This window comes from Carassius gibelio, chromosome B16, assembly GCF_023724105.1.
Source record: "Carassius gibelio isolate Cgi1373 ecotype wild population from Czech Republic chromosome B16, carGib1.2-hapl.c, whole genome shotgun sequence".
Classification (NCBI taxonomy): domain Eukaryota; kingdom Metazoa; phylum Chordata; class Actinopteri; order Cypriniformes; family Cyprinidae; genus Carassius; species Carassius gibelio.
In genome coordinates this window covers 8,179,326-8,196,431 of record NC_068411.1, presented here as the reverse complement: position 1 = coordinate 8,196,431, position 17,106 = coordinate 8,179,326, and the positions used below count along the sequence as shown (strand labels likewise).

Sequence of the window (17,106 nt, the reverse complement as noted above, 5' to 3'; positions counted from 1 at the left end):
GTTTGAATGTTTAAACCAATGCATAAAATGTAAAAACAAGGTATTAAATAATATTATATGATCTTGGCCTTGACAGAGTCATAGTGTTGAAGTTAAGCTGGAATGGGAAGTGATTAAAGGCCAATTTGTAATGTTTTTTTTTTATGTTAGAATACTCTCTCTCCTGGCAGATGAATATGTAGTAACTTAAAGTTAGTGGGGGTGTTTCTGGGTAACGGGAAACTTTAGGAGATGCCTATAATGACACATAAAAAAACAACCGCTCGTGCTCATAATCATCTCTTTATTGCATGCCACTGCAAATATCTTCTCTTAACATTAAGCAAACATTACTTTTTTTTATATCTGTAGTACCAATCATATTCTGCTAGTGACTAACAAAAACTATTATTATCTTGAACAGCAAATGATAATGTTACTGATGTTAACTGCACGAGGAAGCAAGAAATAAAACACATTGGTTAATCTCAGCTCCTTTCACTGTGCACTAGATTTTCTTTTACACCAGCCCTTGTCTTGTGAGCAACCTATTAAAGTCTTTATTGCTTCTCACGGCTGATTGGGTTTTCTTCATCTGGTTTCAATGCGAGTTCGCTCTTCATAATACACACACACACTAGCTGTGAGATGCAGATCACTGTAGCACTGCATCATAAAATTATAATAAAAAAACAAAAAAACATTTTGGCACACGTGGCAACACTTTGGGCTGAGAACAAGAGATTACACTTTATATTCCAGTCTTTTCTTACAAGAAAACAGCTAAATTAAGGAAAAAAGCATATAGTATGTTAAAGAAAGCAAGTGTGCTTGCTGCACAGTAAGGGGATTGCGATGCACCTTGATACTGGCTGAAACGTGAGCGTGAGCGGGAATTCATGAGTTTCACTGCAACATCACATCAGCATCAGTGTTTGTTCCAGGTTGGGATGGCGACTGGGCCTTGGGTGGACCTCTCCACCAATATCAGCTCCTCTGGGTTATTAATGGCCTTGTAATGGAGTAACAGATCCTGTATCGCTCGTTCTTCAATCTATGATAAAGATGAGATGAACGATATATAAGGGTCAAATGATAAACATCAGGAAAAGATGAGAGGGGGGGGGGTCCCTTGTAAAGTTTTAAATAGTAATGCATTTTCCCAATACATATTTAAAAGCACAGTACATTTGATTAAAAGATCATGGTTTGAATAATAAAGGTCATCCTATTTGACACCCTGACATGTGCAGTGTTAGGCCGGGTTCACACCGCAAGCTGCAGCAGAGCAGAAGCAGCGCGTATTTTTTTCGGCGCCTATGTTAACAGATGAGAGCGTTCACACCGCACGCAGAAGCTGCGCGGCAGAGCGTAGCAGAAGCAGAGCAGAAGCAGCAGTGCCGCGATCGTTTCGGCGCTGGGTCTATTCTTGCAGCGCTGCTGACGCCCAGTTAAAGTGAAAGTACACCTTTGATGGACAAAATAAATATGATTTCACACAAAAAGTGCTCTAACTGCACAAAAAAAGCACATCTAGGTTGTTTTAACAAGAACTAGAGTATGCTCCGAAAAAGGAAATTAATATAAAAAAATATGTATAGAAGATAAGTGACCATGGCCAAAATACACATGTACTTAAACGAAAATTTGCCCAAAATTTGCATTAATGATATCTACTGTGTTCTTAGCAAATTACATAAAAAATATATGATATTTAAAACCACATATTTTTCTATTTTTTATTATAATTTTATTTTTAATATATATTTTTTTTTTTACAAAATCTGTTAAAGTACTTACAGTTCTATCCAAAAATAGACTTTTTTGCCGAAATACAAAAACAACTTTAAATAATTTATATTTCTAGCTTAGCCTTGGAGATTTATTTATTATTAGTAGTTGTCCTATTCTTTTAACTAGGCCTATGTATTGGCAGAAGAACGGATGTCGTGCTAACAATCATAAACAAGAGCACGTGGTGTCACAGGCGGTGGTCTTCAGAGTGCACCTGGAAAGACAATAATGGACGACACTCGTCTCATTGTGGAAGTTGAGAAATATCAAGTTCTTTATGATCCACACAATGTACTTTATAAAGACTTGCAGGAGAAGGAAAAAGCATGGGATGAAGTTGCAGCGGCTCTTATTGCAGATGGTAAGTAATTTTATAGTGTTTTTGACGCTTTCGCTGGCACACGAGCAAACAACTCAATATTTGATTCAAAATTGATTCAATTGGAACCATTTATTTACAATTTCTAAATTACACATAAGCACACAAATAACAAAAGCAGGCGATACATGCATATATAATAAACAACTAAATGCTGATTTCAAGATGAGCAGGAAGTCAAGGCTGTGAACCATTTACAATACACATAATTTAACACCGTTTATTAAATTGGTTTTCAGGGTGTTTTTTGGTAAATTTGATTGCAAACAAACCCAGTGACAAGATGGTAATATGCACCATGTTCTCTCCTACGTCGGTTAATGGGATGAACCCAAAGTCTGGGTCTTTTTAGTCTCCTTAATAACAAATATAGCGCGATGGCCTTTCTTCTATCAACAACACGTACTGCACGGAAAACAAAGACAGCAAAACAAAGATCCAACAAAGGTAACAATTAAATTATTAATTAAAAAAGCTTCTTGCCTAGTCTTTTTATTTAAATGTATTTTAAATGGGAAATAAAGCAATGCGAACGTAACCATTATAGAGCACTCTGACCAAAATCTGCTGTTCTGTTGCGCGCTGCCTCCGCTGCCGGTGTGAAAGCAAAATAGGCGCGCGCTGCTTCTGCTCTGCCTACCTGCTGTTAACGCGCTGCTTCTGCTCTGCTGAAACTTGCGGTGTGAACCCGGCCTAGTGCCAGGTTGTCAACTGCTGACTTTCATTTGTTGAATTAAAGTAAGTCACATGCACCTAAGACTGAAGAATGTTACCTGTATGAGTGCTAGTGGTTTCTCGCGGCTGCGGATCAGCGCAGCTTCCTGTTGTCTCTCTTCCTCCACAATGGAGGCAAAGGTAGAGGTGGACGGAGGGCTGCCAACCGCCCTCAGCACCCAAGGGCTGATGGGAAAACACACAAACAGTTCAATGCTTACTAACGCAACTTCTGAAAACAAATAAAGAAGTTGCTTTAAATCCAACTAATTTAAGAGGCTTTCTGATCTACTTCTACTTAAAGGAATTATTCAGCCAAAAATAAAAATGAGCTGAACTTGTGCTCAATCTCAGACCATCTAAGATTAGGATGAGTTTGTTTCTTGATCAGGTTTGTAGAAATGTAGCATTGCATCAGTGTCTCATCAATGGATGCTCTGCAGTGAATGGGTGCCGTCAGAATGAGAGTCCAAACAGATGATAAAAACATCACAATAATCCACAGCACTCCAAAGAAACAAACCCATTATTAAACTGTTTTTACTTTAAAACCGCTCTGAACAAATACATGCGTGGATTCTGATGTGGGAGATGGACTTTTTCACTAGATGAAGTGTGATTTTTGATTATGGACTTGTATTTAAGCCTGAAGAAACACTTTGAAGTTAAAAACAAATAGATGATAGATTTGTTTTTCACAAACTTGCTGCTTTTGAACTCTCATTCTGACGGCACCCATTCACTGTAGAGCACCCATTGATGAGACACTGATGTAATGCTACAAATCTTTTCACATGAACAAGCAAACTCCTCTACATCTTGGATGGCCTGAGGGTGAATACATTTTCAGCAAATGTTCCTTTTTTGCGTGAGCTATACCTTTAATGATACTCTAATGATCCTAATTTTTAGGTTGAAAGAAGGGACCGTGTACTTGTATATTGCATATTTTACGACATCATTCCGTTTACACTGTTGGAAGAATGCATGAAATGATTCCATTAATGAGCACACACACAGAGAACCTATTTTCCCCTGAGAACAATGATACACGGTGGGTTTCTGAAGCCTGTCCGACCTGCGTGAGCGTGAGCTCGTAACCTCAGGTGACGTCGAGCCACAGGGATGAGTGTGTTTGTGACAGAGTCTGCCCTTATCAATAGAGGTTACGATCACAGCCGGGCAGTGGAGCGCTGCTGATAAATATTCAGCCCTGTGCTTGAGCGCTGGAGTCATAAACACGAGCCCCGCGGGCAGCTGACGTGACCGAGACGGAGAGACGCTCGGGTCAGATCAGTGCGACACATCCTGGAGAGAGAAACATCCTGGAGAGCAGAGCGTCTGAATCACCTGAGCATCAGACAACACTGGTTTGTGTTATAAACACCGTGTACAAACCAAGCAACAAACGTCATGCTGCAAAACTCCAACAGATGAGACGATCCACTGAAGCGGCTGGATCGGAATAAAGGACAGAAACTAGTAGTAAAGAAGTCTATGATCTTATCAGCTACTCTGCTTCTACAGAATGCAATTATTTTATTTTGTATGTATTCAATACTGTCATTTAGCAAGGACACATTCAATTGACCAAAACTGACAGTCAAGTAATTTATAATGCAACAAAACCTAAAAATCTATATATATTTAAATGCATCAGGTTCCACAAAAATATAAAGCAGCACAATTGTTTTAAACACTGATTATAATCAGAAATATTATTATGATTTCTGAAGATCATGTGACACTGAAGAATGGAGGAATGATGCTGAAAATACAGCTGCATATCACATGAATAAATTTATATATATATATACACTTTTCTATTTTTATTATTTCACAATATTAAAGATCTTTCTCTATATTTTTAAGCAAATAAATCAGGATATTTCAAAAAAAATCTTACCAAACTTAAATGTTTGAAAGGTAATATATTTATTTATTTATTTATAATTATATTTATATATTTATGATAAAAAAAAATCTAAAACACTTTGTTGCTTCCAAACTGTAGACGGCTTCATTTGTTTTTGAAAAATAGCACTTTTATGTAAAGGAATTTTTAATATTCTAAACTATTATACACAGACATTTTTCAAAGCTATTATTATTAATTTCCACATTGTTTTAAAGTAGATCACTGGAGCAAGTATGGAACGCCATACTTTACTATAAAATACAGCAAATGAAATGTAGCTTTTCATCAGCCGAGTTAAAGAAGTAACGGACCGTTAAAAACAGAGCACGTTTGAGGTCGTTTCACTTGCTGCGGTTCTAAGCACATTCCATTTCTTTGAGAAAAAGTAAAGAAAACAAAGGAGCAAGTATCATTCTGTCAAGCATCATCCTAAACTCAGCGTGTCTGCAGATGAACTGTAACATGACGCTGACTCACTCACACACCAGAAGCATGACAGCGCCACCTGATGGAGCATTCAGAGGACAACACCTGCTCTGCCCCAAAACCTAGTGCGCGCGCGTCTAACAGAAGAAGAAGTGTAAGGCATTCTGTGGTCTGCTAGAATGCCTTCACAATTTAAAGCTGAAAATCGTTTCTCTTTCCCTCTGTCTTAGTGTGGGTCTGCTCTGATTGGTCAGCTGATTGCCCGGGCTGCTGTGATTGGTCAGTGACACCTTACCCTTTTCCCACCTCAACAGCAGATACTGTGGACTGAACGAGAGGATCCTCACCCTGCTGGTTTCTCCGGGTCGCTGCTCTCGGCACATTTAAAACTCACTCTTTTGGCACATGTCGCTGGACTCCTGGCCGTCTCTGGGGACACTGGAGAGGGTTTCCCACGCCGCTCCTCCTCTACCAGAAGATCCCGGAAGGAACAGGAGGAGGGCGGGGACTGAACGGCTGTCGACCTGATGACACAGCGACGAAAACATCATCAGTGTCCAAATGAGCCGAAATCACCCACAGACTTAAGCTAGGACACTTCAACTACTTCCCCTTACATGAAGTGACCACTGTTTATTTATGCATTTATGTTTCCATTATTTAGAGTCTTTTACTTTTTAGTGGTTAAAAACTGAAAATAGTTTGTAACAGTCAATGCACTTTTCAATGCATTAGGAATCATTACTGTAGGTTTAAATATGTTGTTTAACAACATTTAACATTTCTCAAAATGTAAAAAGTCAAATGTTTTCATTACTTCAAATAAATATTAACAAACAAAAATTAAAAAAATATATAATAATAATAATAATAATAAAAGTTAAACCTGATGTACTATAATAACTAAAACTGAAATAAAAATGAATAAAAACCATGTTAAAAAAAATGTAACATTACTAACAAAATCACAAAATTACAAACTAACTAAAATGAAAAAGAAGAGAAAATAAAGACTAATTCAAACTATTAATTGAAAGCAGTAGTATTTAAATACTAAAATAAGACTTATTAGTATACAATACTATTCAAGGTTTGGGACCAGAACTATTTTATTCTCTCTTTTTTTTTAAGAAATTACTACATTTATTCAGCATGGATGGGTTACATTTTTAAGTGATAGCAAAGATTAATATTTTGAATAAATGCTGTTATTTGTTACTTTTTATTCATCAAACAATTTTGAAAAAAGTATCACAGTTTCCCAAAAAATATTTGATAATGTATCAAATAAGTAATGTTCATTGTTAATGATACCAAATGCATTAACTAAATGTTAATGAGCCATAACGCATTTTAATTTAGTTCATTAATCTTGTGAACACATTTCTTTGTCTAACATGATTATATTTAACTAAAACTATGTTATTTATAAATCATTATTTGAAATAAAATAAACTTTAACTGAATAAAAATAACTTAAAAACTTGATTTCAGCAAGCTGCCAAGGCAACATTTCTCATTTTCATTTAATTGAACTAAGTACTATAATATGAAATTAAGCTTGAAAACAAAAAACAAAAACTAAAAATATCAATAAAAAACATTATACCATTTCAGTGACCATAAAATAACACTATGGGGAGTGTAGAGAGCATGTCGATGGGAAAATAATAAAGCCAAATCTCCAGAATAATGGCCATTTTTGATGATTTATAGTCCAAAAAAGAAATAAAACTGAGGACATGTCCAGGGAAAAGAGGGCGTATGGTCACCCTACATTAGATTATTATACCCCCTTCATGGAATAAGGCTCTCACCAGGTCTTGACAGGTTTGAGCGGTGATTTAGCAGACATGCTCTCTGTGCTGCCCTCTCTGGAGGCCAGAGCCATCATCATCATCATCTTCCTCTGCTTCTGAGACATCTTACTGGGGACGACCGAGACCTTAGAGCTGCTGCTGCTGCTGGGGTGGAGCAGAGGAGCAGTTAAAACCAGAGCACAGTACACGGTCTGAACCTCCGTGACACAAGACTTACGCGCTGGGACTCCTGTGTGTGGCACCTCTGTTCAGAGAGCTGGCCTCCATCTCCATGATGGCCCTGAGGTCCAGGACAGGAGCCGGGCTGCAGACACACAACACACATTCAGAACCACAGCGATAGCCATCAACAACATCCTCTGTGAGAGCAGATCAGTCACCTGGCTTTGACTGGAGGGATCGGGACGGGGGTGTCAGGAGGAGTCTTCAGCCCTGTCAGGACACGTCTCTCCTCCTACAACCACCAAATATCCTCAGATGAAGAGCTCGTGCAACAGTGTAAGTTCTGTCATTATTAACTGATGCTTAAAGAGATGTGAGATCTCTGGTGCCAGGATGAAAAACTACTTTAAAACTCAACAGCATCTTTCACCATTTTATTTTACTGAGAAAACTCAATCTGAGTCCACAGAGCACAGCCATTTGGACTATAATAGTGTTCAATCTTAATACAAAATATTAGAAGTATGTTTATTTATTTTGTAAAGAAATCAGCTTTACGAAGCAGGGATGCATTCATTTAGTTAAGATTAGTTTTTGGCTCTCTACGGTGCAGAAACAAACACACATTTTTTTAAAGAAATATTCAGAAGCTGTTTTTAACATTGATAATAATCAGAAATGTTTCTTGAGCAGCAAATCAGCAAATTATTATGATTTCTGAAGACTGGAGGAATGATGCTGAAAATATAGCTGTGCATCACAGAAATAAATTATATCTGAAAATATATTCATATAGAATTTTCTTTTTATATTTTCACTGTATTTTTTATATGAAAAATACAGCCTACAACAATTTTGTAGTTTACTAGTATCTTCACATTTTACTAATGGTCAATACATGAATGTATAGAAATGCTGTATATTATTTATTAGATTAAAACAATATCTTAATAAATAGCCTAAAAATAATAATTTAATTTTTGGTAATAACTAACAATCTCTGTTGTTTTCAATAGCAAGCGACACTGAAAAGAGTCTTTTGAATGGTGTTATTATCTCACTGTAATGAAGTGTGTGTGTGTGTGTGTGGTTGTGGCTTCACCTGTGTGTCGGGCCGGTCCTGGAAGACGGGGGACTGCAGGTCTCGAGGGCTGCCCGCTCCCATGTAACTGCCCTCGGAGTCAGACGTGATGATCTCCGGCAGAGACTCCACTGAACTGGCCACACCTGAGGAACAGCGCTCACAGAAGTGACCTAACAATTCATGCAATCTGTAATATTCCTCTGGCAGAAGAACTAGAAACTAAAATCGTATTGCAATATCTTTGATACTTCTTGAGTTACAGGCATTTAAAATTTGGAAGAAGAATACTTTTGGCACTTTGGTTCAAAGCAGTTGATTGGAAACAATATACATTTCTAGTCTCAACATTATTATTCTTCAGACATTCCTCTTTAAAACCAAAAATTTTTGCAAAATTACCCACATTATCTCTAGGACCGAATCATTTAGGGCCTTAAAAATGAAGATGCCAACAGGGAAGTTAGTTAAGACCTGATATCTTAAAGGACATTAAGATATCGTAAACACTTTTAGAGATACAAGCATGCAAACTTAAGAGGAAAACTTTAAAAAAAGTGCTCTTTCCCCATTTTTGAATGGTCACCATTGACATGTAACTCCATAATGATTGCTAAAGTCAACAGATTTTACTTAAACACCTGCTAATCTCAGGGCAAAAGTAACGTTGTGACGCTCCCATCTTTCTGAAGTCATTTTAAGCCTCTTGTAATTTGGCTCTGATTCTCAGGTGAAAGCCATTTTGACCCACCTCTACAAAATAATGGATTACACCGTAAATATTCATCCATGACATTTAATATTTTGGACTGTCATCACTATACATGTTTATCTTCATTTAAAAAAACATAATGGATATGGTTTGGGTTAGTGTAGTAAAGTTGAATTTGATCATTTTAATTATTTCTGTGGCTGCCTTAGAAGTGTTGTGATGCTCACTGGTTAAGATCCACTAATTTAGATCAATATTAAATCTTTAACGGTTGCTAGAGTGTTTTGAGTGGTTGCTAAGGTATTTAGGGATGGTTGCTCACTGGTCCATCTCAAACGAACTGATAATCCTAAACTCTGGAGTAAAGGCGACAGTGACAGGGGGAGGAGCTGACCTGCAGGGGGCGGGCTCTGGATCACATCAGACAGATTGTATCCTCCAGAGCTGTCCGAGCGCCGCCGGGGCTTCCTCTTCGCCCTCATCTTGGCCTTCTTCAGCAGGCTCTCGCTGGATTGAACACAGAGAGGACTCTGAATACAGCTGGACACTTCTTTATATCACAGTGTTTCAGCAGGTAGATCTCACACCTGGAGTGATCGGCCTCAGAGCCGCTCTTACAGTCCACAGCCGGGTCCCACTCTCGGTCCTCGTAGGCGCTGAGATCCGGGGCGTCTGCGTATGGCGTGATGAGACGTCTCTGCATGGCTGGGATCTGTCAGAGGAGTCTGATGTCAGGATCTCGGAGCAGAGCTTCAGTGAAGCAGACGAGAGCCATGATTTAGACTTACCATCCTCCTGTACGCAGCGGTCAGATCCAGGAGCACATCATCGCTCAAGACCTCCAGCGCTCTGACACACACACACACACACACACACACACACACACACACACACACACACACACACACACACACACACACACACACACACACACACACAAGCAACATCCGTTAGTCTTAAGTAGGAAGAAATCAACACTTATTTGTCAAGGATGCATTCGGTTGATGACAATAAGGAAATTTATCAGGGTTTCGATTTCAAATAAATGCTGTTCCTTTGAACTTTCTATTCAAAAGAGTCCTGAAAAATAAAATGTTTCGCAGTTTTCAGAAAGATATGGTGCAGCATAAATGTATTCAGCATTGATAATCAAAATCGTTACTTTAGAATGATTTCTAAAGGATTGTGACTGGAGTAACGTTGCTGGAAATTCAGGAATAAATGCCATTTTAATATAGATTCACACAGAAAAGTTATTTTAAGTTGTAATAATATTAGTGTTTTTGATCAAATTGATGAACAGAAGAGACTTAATACTTTAAGCATTCTTTATCCTGTGCATCTAATTTCTCTCGGATTCATACAAGAATGTTTTCTATTTATAATGCTTTAACTTGCATCACCCCAAAGAAGTGAAAGTTGCTCATCCTACACCTTATTTCTAGAATCTAACCGAGCTGAACACAAGCAGGGTCAAGGTTGAGAGTAAGTGGAGGAAACTGTCTGCAGCAGGGGTCAGGGTTTAGTCTGGGTCTCACCTGGACTCCAGCAGCGCTGCCATGTTGAGGACGATGAACTGCAGACAGGACACTTTGAGCTGATCAGCGTTGTACACGGTGGAAAACTCCAGCAACTCCGCTGCGTTCTTCAGCGTCACTGCACACACACACACACACAATCACCTCCTCCTGCGCTCGGTTTGCCACTGCAACATTTTGGACTCTGCATAGTATATTATATGCAATAATACAATAACACTCAGTTGAACTTTTTTCTTTAACTTGAAATGTTAGATTTACTCTTACATACTATTCAACTGGCAGTCGTTCTTGAAAGCTGTTCGTTTGTCATGAACAGAGCCAAACAATTCATTTCGGTTCTTTTTTCTTTGCATTTTAAAGATTTATGATTTATTGCCGTGTCGTTATCTGATGGCTCAAACTATTTTTTGACCTTGCATGACCTCTTAAAAACTAAATATGAACCTTTCATAACCCACACTAAGTGCACTTTAATTAGACATTGTGTATTACAATTTTTCTTTATATCTGACTTAATTAAACTGGTATTTTTTTGTTGGCTAGGCAGATTTTTGCCAACATTTAAGCTGTTTTTTTTTTCCATTCAATGAAAGTAAATGAGCTTTTAAAACAACGATATGGCCTGTGTGATAGTTGAGAAGTTCAGGGTCACATGACGTACAGTTCTCAGTGATGGCGACCTCACAGATCTCCTTCAGTCTGGTGATCAGCAGCTGATCGGCCACCACCAGCACGTTACACACCAACTCCACGTTCACAGACTCTGAGATAAGAGCAGACACATGATTACACCCGCGAAACGAGGAGAGCCAGGTGATAAGAGCAGAGCGCTGGGTCTGGGGTGTTACCTCTGACAGTGGGACACTCGTCGGTGTAGATGTACTCCAGAATGGCCTGCAGGACCTCGGAGGTGGTGGCCATGTCCAGCGCAGTGCAGCTGGAGGCCTGAAGAGGGCAGAAGACAGTCACATTAACACACAGCTCCAGTTCAGAGACAGAGAGAAGATTCACCTCACTTCATCGTACCTCAATCCAGGGGCTGCCCAGCATACTGTTGAAGTACTCTGTACAGACAAAAGAGTCAACATTAAACCCCTCTTATTCTAACAGGGTCATCTAAACTTTGTGATACACACATGAAGAACGTCCAAAATGATTGAGGATCATACATTGAATATTTTCAGCAAGCTATGGGTTGGTTTTACATCTTCTAGTAATTTCTACTCCGCTTGAAATATCACTGTCTAGAAAAAACTGCAGTGAGGGCATTATATATTAAAAAAAAATCTTTAACCATTTATTTTTCGATTTTCTGTTTCAATTTGAAATATTGGACAAAGTTTTAGTCTTTTTGAATTATGTTTATGTCTATAGTTTTAAGCTTTGGTTATTTCCATTTCAATAATCTAAATGAAAATAAGAAATGTTGCACTGGCAAGAAGCTAAAGTAAATTTGTTTTTTGCTTTCATTCTATTTTTAATTCATTTCATGAAAATGTTATAATAAATAAATAAATGGTGCAAAGACATATTTCCAATGCTTCAATGTTCAACAGAATCATAGTGAATGAAGTCTACTGCAGAGGACACAAGTGTGAAATAAATGATTGCTCTCACCCAGCCGAGCACACAAGACACATTTGTGGCAGGGAAACTCTTTGCCGTCCTCGGAGCGCAGTGTGACGTCACAGAGGTACGAGCTGAGGACACAAAGAGAAGATCTGTATTCACAGCCACTGAACGAGTGTGTGACCAACACTGATGCTTCATCACAACAGAACACACACCATTTCTTCTGGTTGAATCGCAGCTTGTTGCCCGTCTTCTTCTGCACCACACTGATCTTCCCGTTCTCAAACTTCACCCCATCAAGCCTAGTCATTCGTAAAATACTTATTTGATGAATTATAGCAACAGCCAATAAAGACCCTTCATTTACACACAAAAATACTGAAAGCACAGCAGCAAAAACACCTCAGGCCATCCAAGATTAGGATGAGTTTGTGTCTTCAGGTTTGTAGCACTCCATCAGTGTAGGGCTGGCAAAAAATAGATCTCGATATACGATATATATCTTGATATCTTTACAGGAAAAATAACCCCCCAAAAACTATGAAAAAAATAATAAAATATGCCAAATATTACGTTTAGGGCCCTATGAAATGTTTTATTTTTTCTTCACCATATGTTTTATTGTTACCTAATTCTGTGTTTTAGCATGTGTAATTATTTAAATGCATAAAAACAACTTAATTTGTAAAAAAAAGAATAATAATAATTCTTAAAATAGCCTTAAGAAATGTTTTTTCCCCTCTGAAATTCTGTGTATTTACATTTTTCTGGTTCTCAAATGAAGGCATAAAACATTCATTTAATTTTAAAATTAAGCAAACTTTATTTTTTGGTAAAAAAAAAAAAAAAAAGGGATTTAATATTAAAAATAAAACATGGAAGAAATGTTGTGTGATTATTCATTAAAAAAATATGTTTGTTTCATTTTAATAGTAGTAGTAGTGGGCTATGTACATTCTGCTGAACAATAGTAATAGATTTCTGGCAAATACTTGTCTTTAAACTAAACCAGACTTTTATTTTGACAGGTTACGTACCTTTACAGTTCTGTGTACTACAGTCTATGATGTGATATGAGCTAGTTTAACTCAAATCAAACGGTCAGATGCTCATTGAGTGACTCTCAGAGCAGTTCTGGAGATGTTGTTCATGTGTTCACGTCTTTATTTAGTGAGACAGCAGATGCTGAAATCACCGCAAGCGTCACGTGTGCTTCAGTGTGTGTTAATAAAGGAAGTCGGTCTTCTGCTCCATTCATTAACAGAGACACGCAGAACATGCAGGATTCATATTTAAATAGACTTTTCTGGCTTAATATTTACAGATATTAGTCAATATCACGATCTGATGTGAGTGCAATGACCTACTTTTGATTAATTCATAAAAAATTGACAAATTCCACGTTAAACTGTAAATTCAGTTTTTATGACTGGGTTCCGTGATTCCCTCCGCGTTTTCTGCATCGCGGAAATCATAGGGTCCTACAGTAGACATCTGCCTGCAGACGCCTTAAAACCGAGGTATCTCCATATAATGGAGCCAGTTTTCTTTTTTGATACTAGTTCTGCAGTCTCCGGGCTGGTTGCGGACGACGCCATGTTCAACGCGAGGGGAGGGGGAACAAAATCAAGGAGGCAGGGGGCACACATCTTGAATGGCCTGAGGACGAGTACATTTTCAGCAAATTTTCATTTTTCTACTTTTCCTTTAACAGTACAAGTGAACTCCACTAAATGCATCTCACCGTGCTGAGAGGCTCCCCAAGCCCAGTTTTTTGGCAACGCCCTGCAGCATCTTCACCGGATTTTGTCCAGATTCACCGACATTACCATTCTTGCCTTTTTTCCCAGATTTAGTGTTTTTGGCTTTGGGCTTGTCTGCATCCTCCGCAGTCTTAGCAGGAAGAGAGCGGTACACGTCCAGAGCGGAGCGCTTCTCCAGCCCTAGAGTCTGCAGACTGTGGATCAGCTGCTGCTGTGGTTCAGGATCAGAGCTGTGGGTAGAGCGAGGGATGATGGGCCGGGTCCCGTGAACCAGCATCTCACAGGAGTCTGTGTAGATGAAGTGAAGCACTTGCTCCAGCATCTCAGGAGGAACCTTCTCCAGGACCAGCAGATCACAGCCCACCGCGTCTTCTCCTTTCTTCACCTCTCCATCTTCTACACCCTCTTTGCCTTCCTCCAGGAGGAGCACTTTACGGAAGAAGTCTGACCGCGTGGACAGGATGTATTTGTGTGCTGCGAAGGTGCGATCACCAGCCTGAAGGGTCACGTCATGGATGCTGTCCGTCTCATCGGCTTCGGTCAGGAGGCGCAGGAAGTGCTGGGAGAACGTGGACGCAGAAGTGGTGGGAACTTCATACAAGCTGAAGAACAGAGAGAAGAATAAGTTAACGCAAGTAGGCTCAAAGTATAATACAACACACTTAGGATTGTATGCATGATATTTGATTCCAGTAATGGTTCTTAAATGCAGTGTTATGATACCATTATAGCTTTTCCTTTATATTTTTAATTTAATTATTTGAATTTTAAATAAAAGTTTTTAGTCATTTATATTGGTTACTGTTTTGATGTTTTTTATATTATATTAATTATATATATATTAGTGCTGTCAAAATTAGCGCGTTAACGCATTAGATTAATTTGAAATATTTAACGCGTTAAAAAAAAAAATAACGCAATTAACGTGGTTGCAGTTTTTTTTTATTTCCGGTTGTGGCCTATGTATGTTCAACGTGCAAAGAAATATGGATAAGACCAAGGAAGGACTTTTAGACGGAAAGTTTCAGTATAAAACTCTGCCGGATTACTCTTCAGTCTGCCACAAGAAACATTACTCTTCATTCAGTCTGCCACAAGAAACAGCAACATTAAAATCATGAACTCAAATGTCATTGTTTAAAAAAAAACTAAAAAAAAACAATGACTGTTGTAACAGTGCGTAAATCAGACCTTTCTGTACCGCTAACGTTAATAAGCTTAAATGAAAATAACGAAATAATTGTGTAGCGGAGTATTTTTTGTACACAGTGCCGCGAACTGTCAATCACTCCTGTACGCGCGCATCACTGTCCTCTTCCAGCTGCAGCAACTTGCGCTCTCTCTCTCTTCATCAAGCTTTAAAACAAAAAGGGGACAAAAAGATCATACTGTCTTTGTGCATAGGCTATATATTAATTAGATAAATGAATATCTAAATTTGTGTCTTGCCGTCTACGGTATTTTTTGAGCGGTACGCTCAAGAGCTATATTTGTCTTTTAATTGCGATTAATTTTAAAAAATTGTGCGATTAATTAGTTAATTTTTTTTAATCAATTGACAGCACTAATATATATATATAATATATTAAATAGTTGTTTTAGTGCATCACATCAACTAAATTAAATGAGAAATGTTGCTTTGGCACCTACTGTAGTTCATATATATATATATATATATAAATATCTAACTACTGGGGTGCCTCAGGGCTCAGTTCTTGGACCACTTCTCTTCTCTGTCTAGATGGCATCATTAGGTTCTGTCATTCAGAAACATGGCTTTTCATACCACTGCTATGACACACAACTCTACCTCTCATTCCATCCTGATGATCCGATGGTATCTATTCGCATCTCAGCTTGTCTAACAGACATTTCTTGCTAGATGAAGGACCATCAACTTCAACTCAACCTTGCCAAGACAGAACTGCTTGTGATTCCAGCAAACCTATCGTTTCATCACAATTTCACCATCAAGTTAGGCACATCAACCATAACTCCTTCAAAAACAGCTAGAAGCCTTGGAGTTATGATTGATGATCAGCTGACTTTCTCAGACCACATTGCTAAAACTGTCCGATCCTGCAGATTTGCTTTATTCAACATCAAGAAGATCAGGCCCTTTCTTTGGGAACATGCTGCACAACTCCTTGTTCAAGCTCTTGTTCTGTCCAGACTGGACTATTGCAATGCCCTCTTGGCAGGTCTTCCAGCCTTCTATCAAACCTTCACAATTAATCCAGAACTAAGATTAATTTTTAATGAGCCAAAAAGAATACATGTCACACCTCTGTTTATCAATTTGCACTGGCTTCCAATAGCTGCTCGCATAAAATTCAAGGCATTGATGTTTGCCTACAAAACTACCACTGGCTCTGCACCCATTTACCTAAATTCATTACTTCAGTCTTATGTGCCCTCTAGAACTCTGCGTTCTGCAAGTGAACGTCGCTTGATTGTGCCATCCCAAAGAAGCACAAAGTCACTTTTACGGACTTTTAAATTAAATGTTCCCTCCTGGTGCAATGACCTCCCCAACTCAATCCGAGCAGCTGAGTCCTTTAGCCATCTTCAAGAATCGGCTTAAAACACATCTCTTCCATCTTTATTTGACCCTCTAACAAAATAAATTTGTACATATACACACACACACACACACACACACATATATATGTGTGTGTGTATATATAAAAACACTAGCTTGCTCTATTCTTTTTTTATTCTATCCGTTTTGTTTTTATATATTATATTATTTAAAATCCCATGCTATGTGTACGGTGTGAACCTAACTGAGACTTGTTATAGCACTTATATATCATTGCTCTTTTTGTTGCTTTTGATGGCTTCCACTGTCTTCATCTGTAAGTCGCTTTGGATAAAAGCGTCTGCTAAATGAATAGATATATATAGTTTTGGGCCTACTTATACTTGGACACTTCATGCATTTTAATACAATTTTACTAACAATATAAACATACATAGTTAAGATAACAAAACAAACCAAACAAGTTTATCATCTTCACGACGGAGGAGAAAATGCCTCTCATATTTGTTCTGTTGCTGATGCCAAGCTGTGAAGCTCTGCTTCCAAATAAATTCTACTGTATATAGGGAAAGATTTATTCATCAGCTGGTAACATGGCTGATACGAATTCAGTATTTACAGTCTTTTCCCATATGTTAAGACGGTTAATCAGCCTTCCACTTTGTTCATGTCTTTAAAAAAAAAAAAAAAAAAACATCAATTC

At 38.2% G+C, this 17,106-nt stretch overlaps 1 protein-coding gene across 2 annotated transcripts in view; it reads right to left on the bottom strand.

The window, feature by feature from the left end:
• Window positions 1–263: 263 nt before the first annotated feature.
• The window catches only part of ibtk (inhibitor of Bruton agammaglobulinemia tyrosine kinase), a 30,345-nt gene continuing 13,502 nt past the window's right edge, over window positions 264–17,106 (bottom strand). The window contains exons 12-28 of one of the 2 annotated variants that reach the window (XM_052578461.1): window positions 13,843–14,463; window positions 12,314–12,400; window positions 12,144–12,226; window positions 11,553–11,590; window positions 11,375–11,471; window positions 11,188–11,289; window positions 10,524–10,641; window positions 9,774–9,834; window positions 9,573–9,697; window positions 9,380–9,492; window positions 8,295–8,419; window positions 7,411–7,484; window positions 7,248–7,334; window positions 7,028–7,171; window positions 5,558–5,734; window positions 2,926–3,052; window positions 264–1,033 (exon numbers count right to left, since the gene is read on the bottom strand). In XM_052578461.1, coding sequence (XP_052434421.1) covers window positions 908–1,033; window positions 2,926–3,052; window positions 5,558–5,734; window positions 7,028–7,171; window positions 7,248–7,334; window positions 7,411–7,484; window positions 8,295–8,419; window positions 9,380–9,492; window positions 9,573–9,697; window positions 9,774–9,834; window positions 10,524–10,641; window positions 11,188–11,289; window positions 11,375–11,471; window positions 11,553–11,590; window positions 12,144–12,226; window positions 12,314–12,400; window positions 13,843–14,463 — 2,305 coding nt within the window. In that variant the 3' untranslated portion in view covers window positions 264–907. Of the gene's footprint in view, window positions 1,034–2,925; window positions 3,053–5,557; window positions 5,735–7,027; window positions 7,175–7,247; window positions 7,335–7,410; window positions 7,485–8,294; window positions 8,420–9,379; window positions 9,493–9,572; window positions 9,698–9,773; window positions 9,835–10,523; window positions 10,642–11,187; window positions 11,290–11,374; window positions 11,472–11,552; window positions 11,591–12,143; window positions 12,227–12,313; window positions 12,401–13,842; window positions 14,464–17,106 lie in introns of both variants that reach the window. The other variant, XM_052578460.1, reaches the window with a different exon arrangement.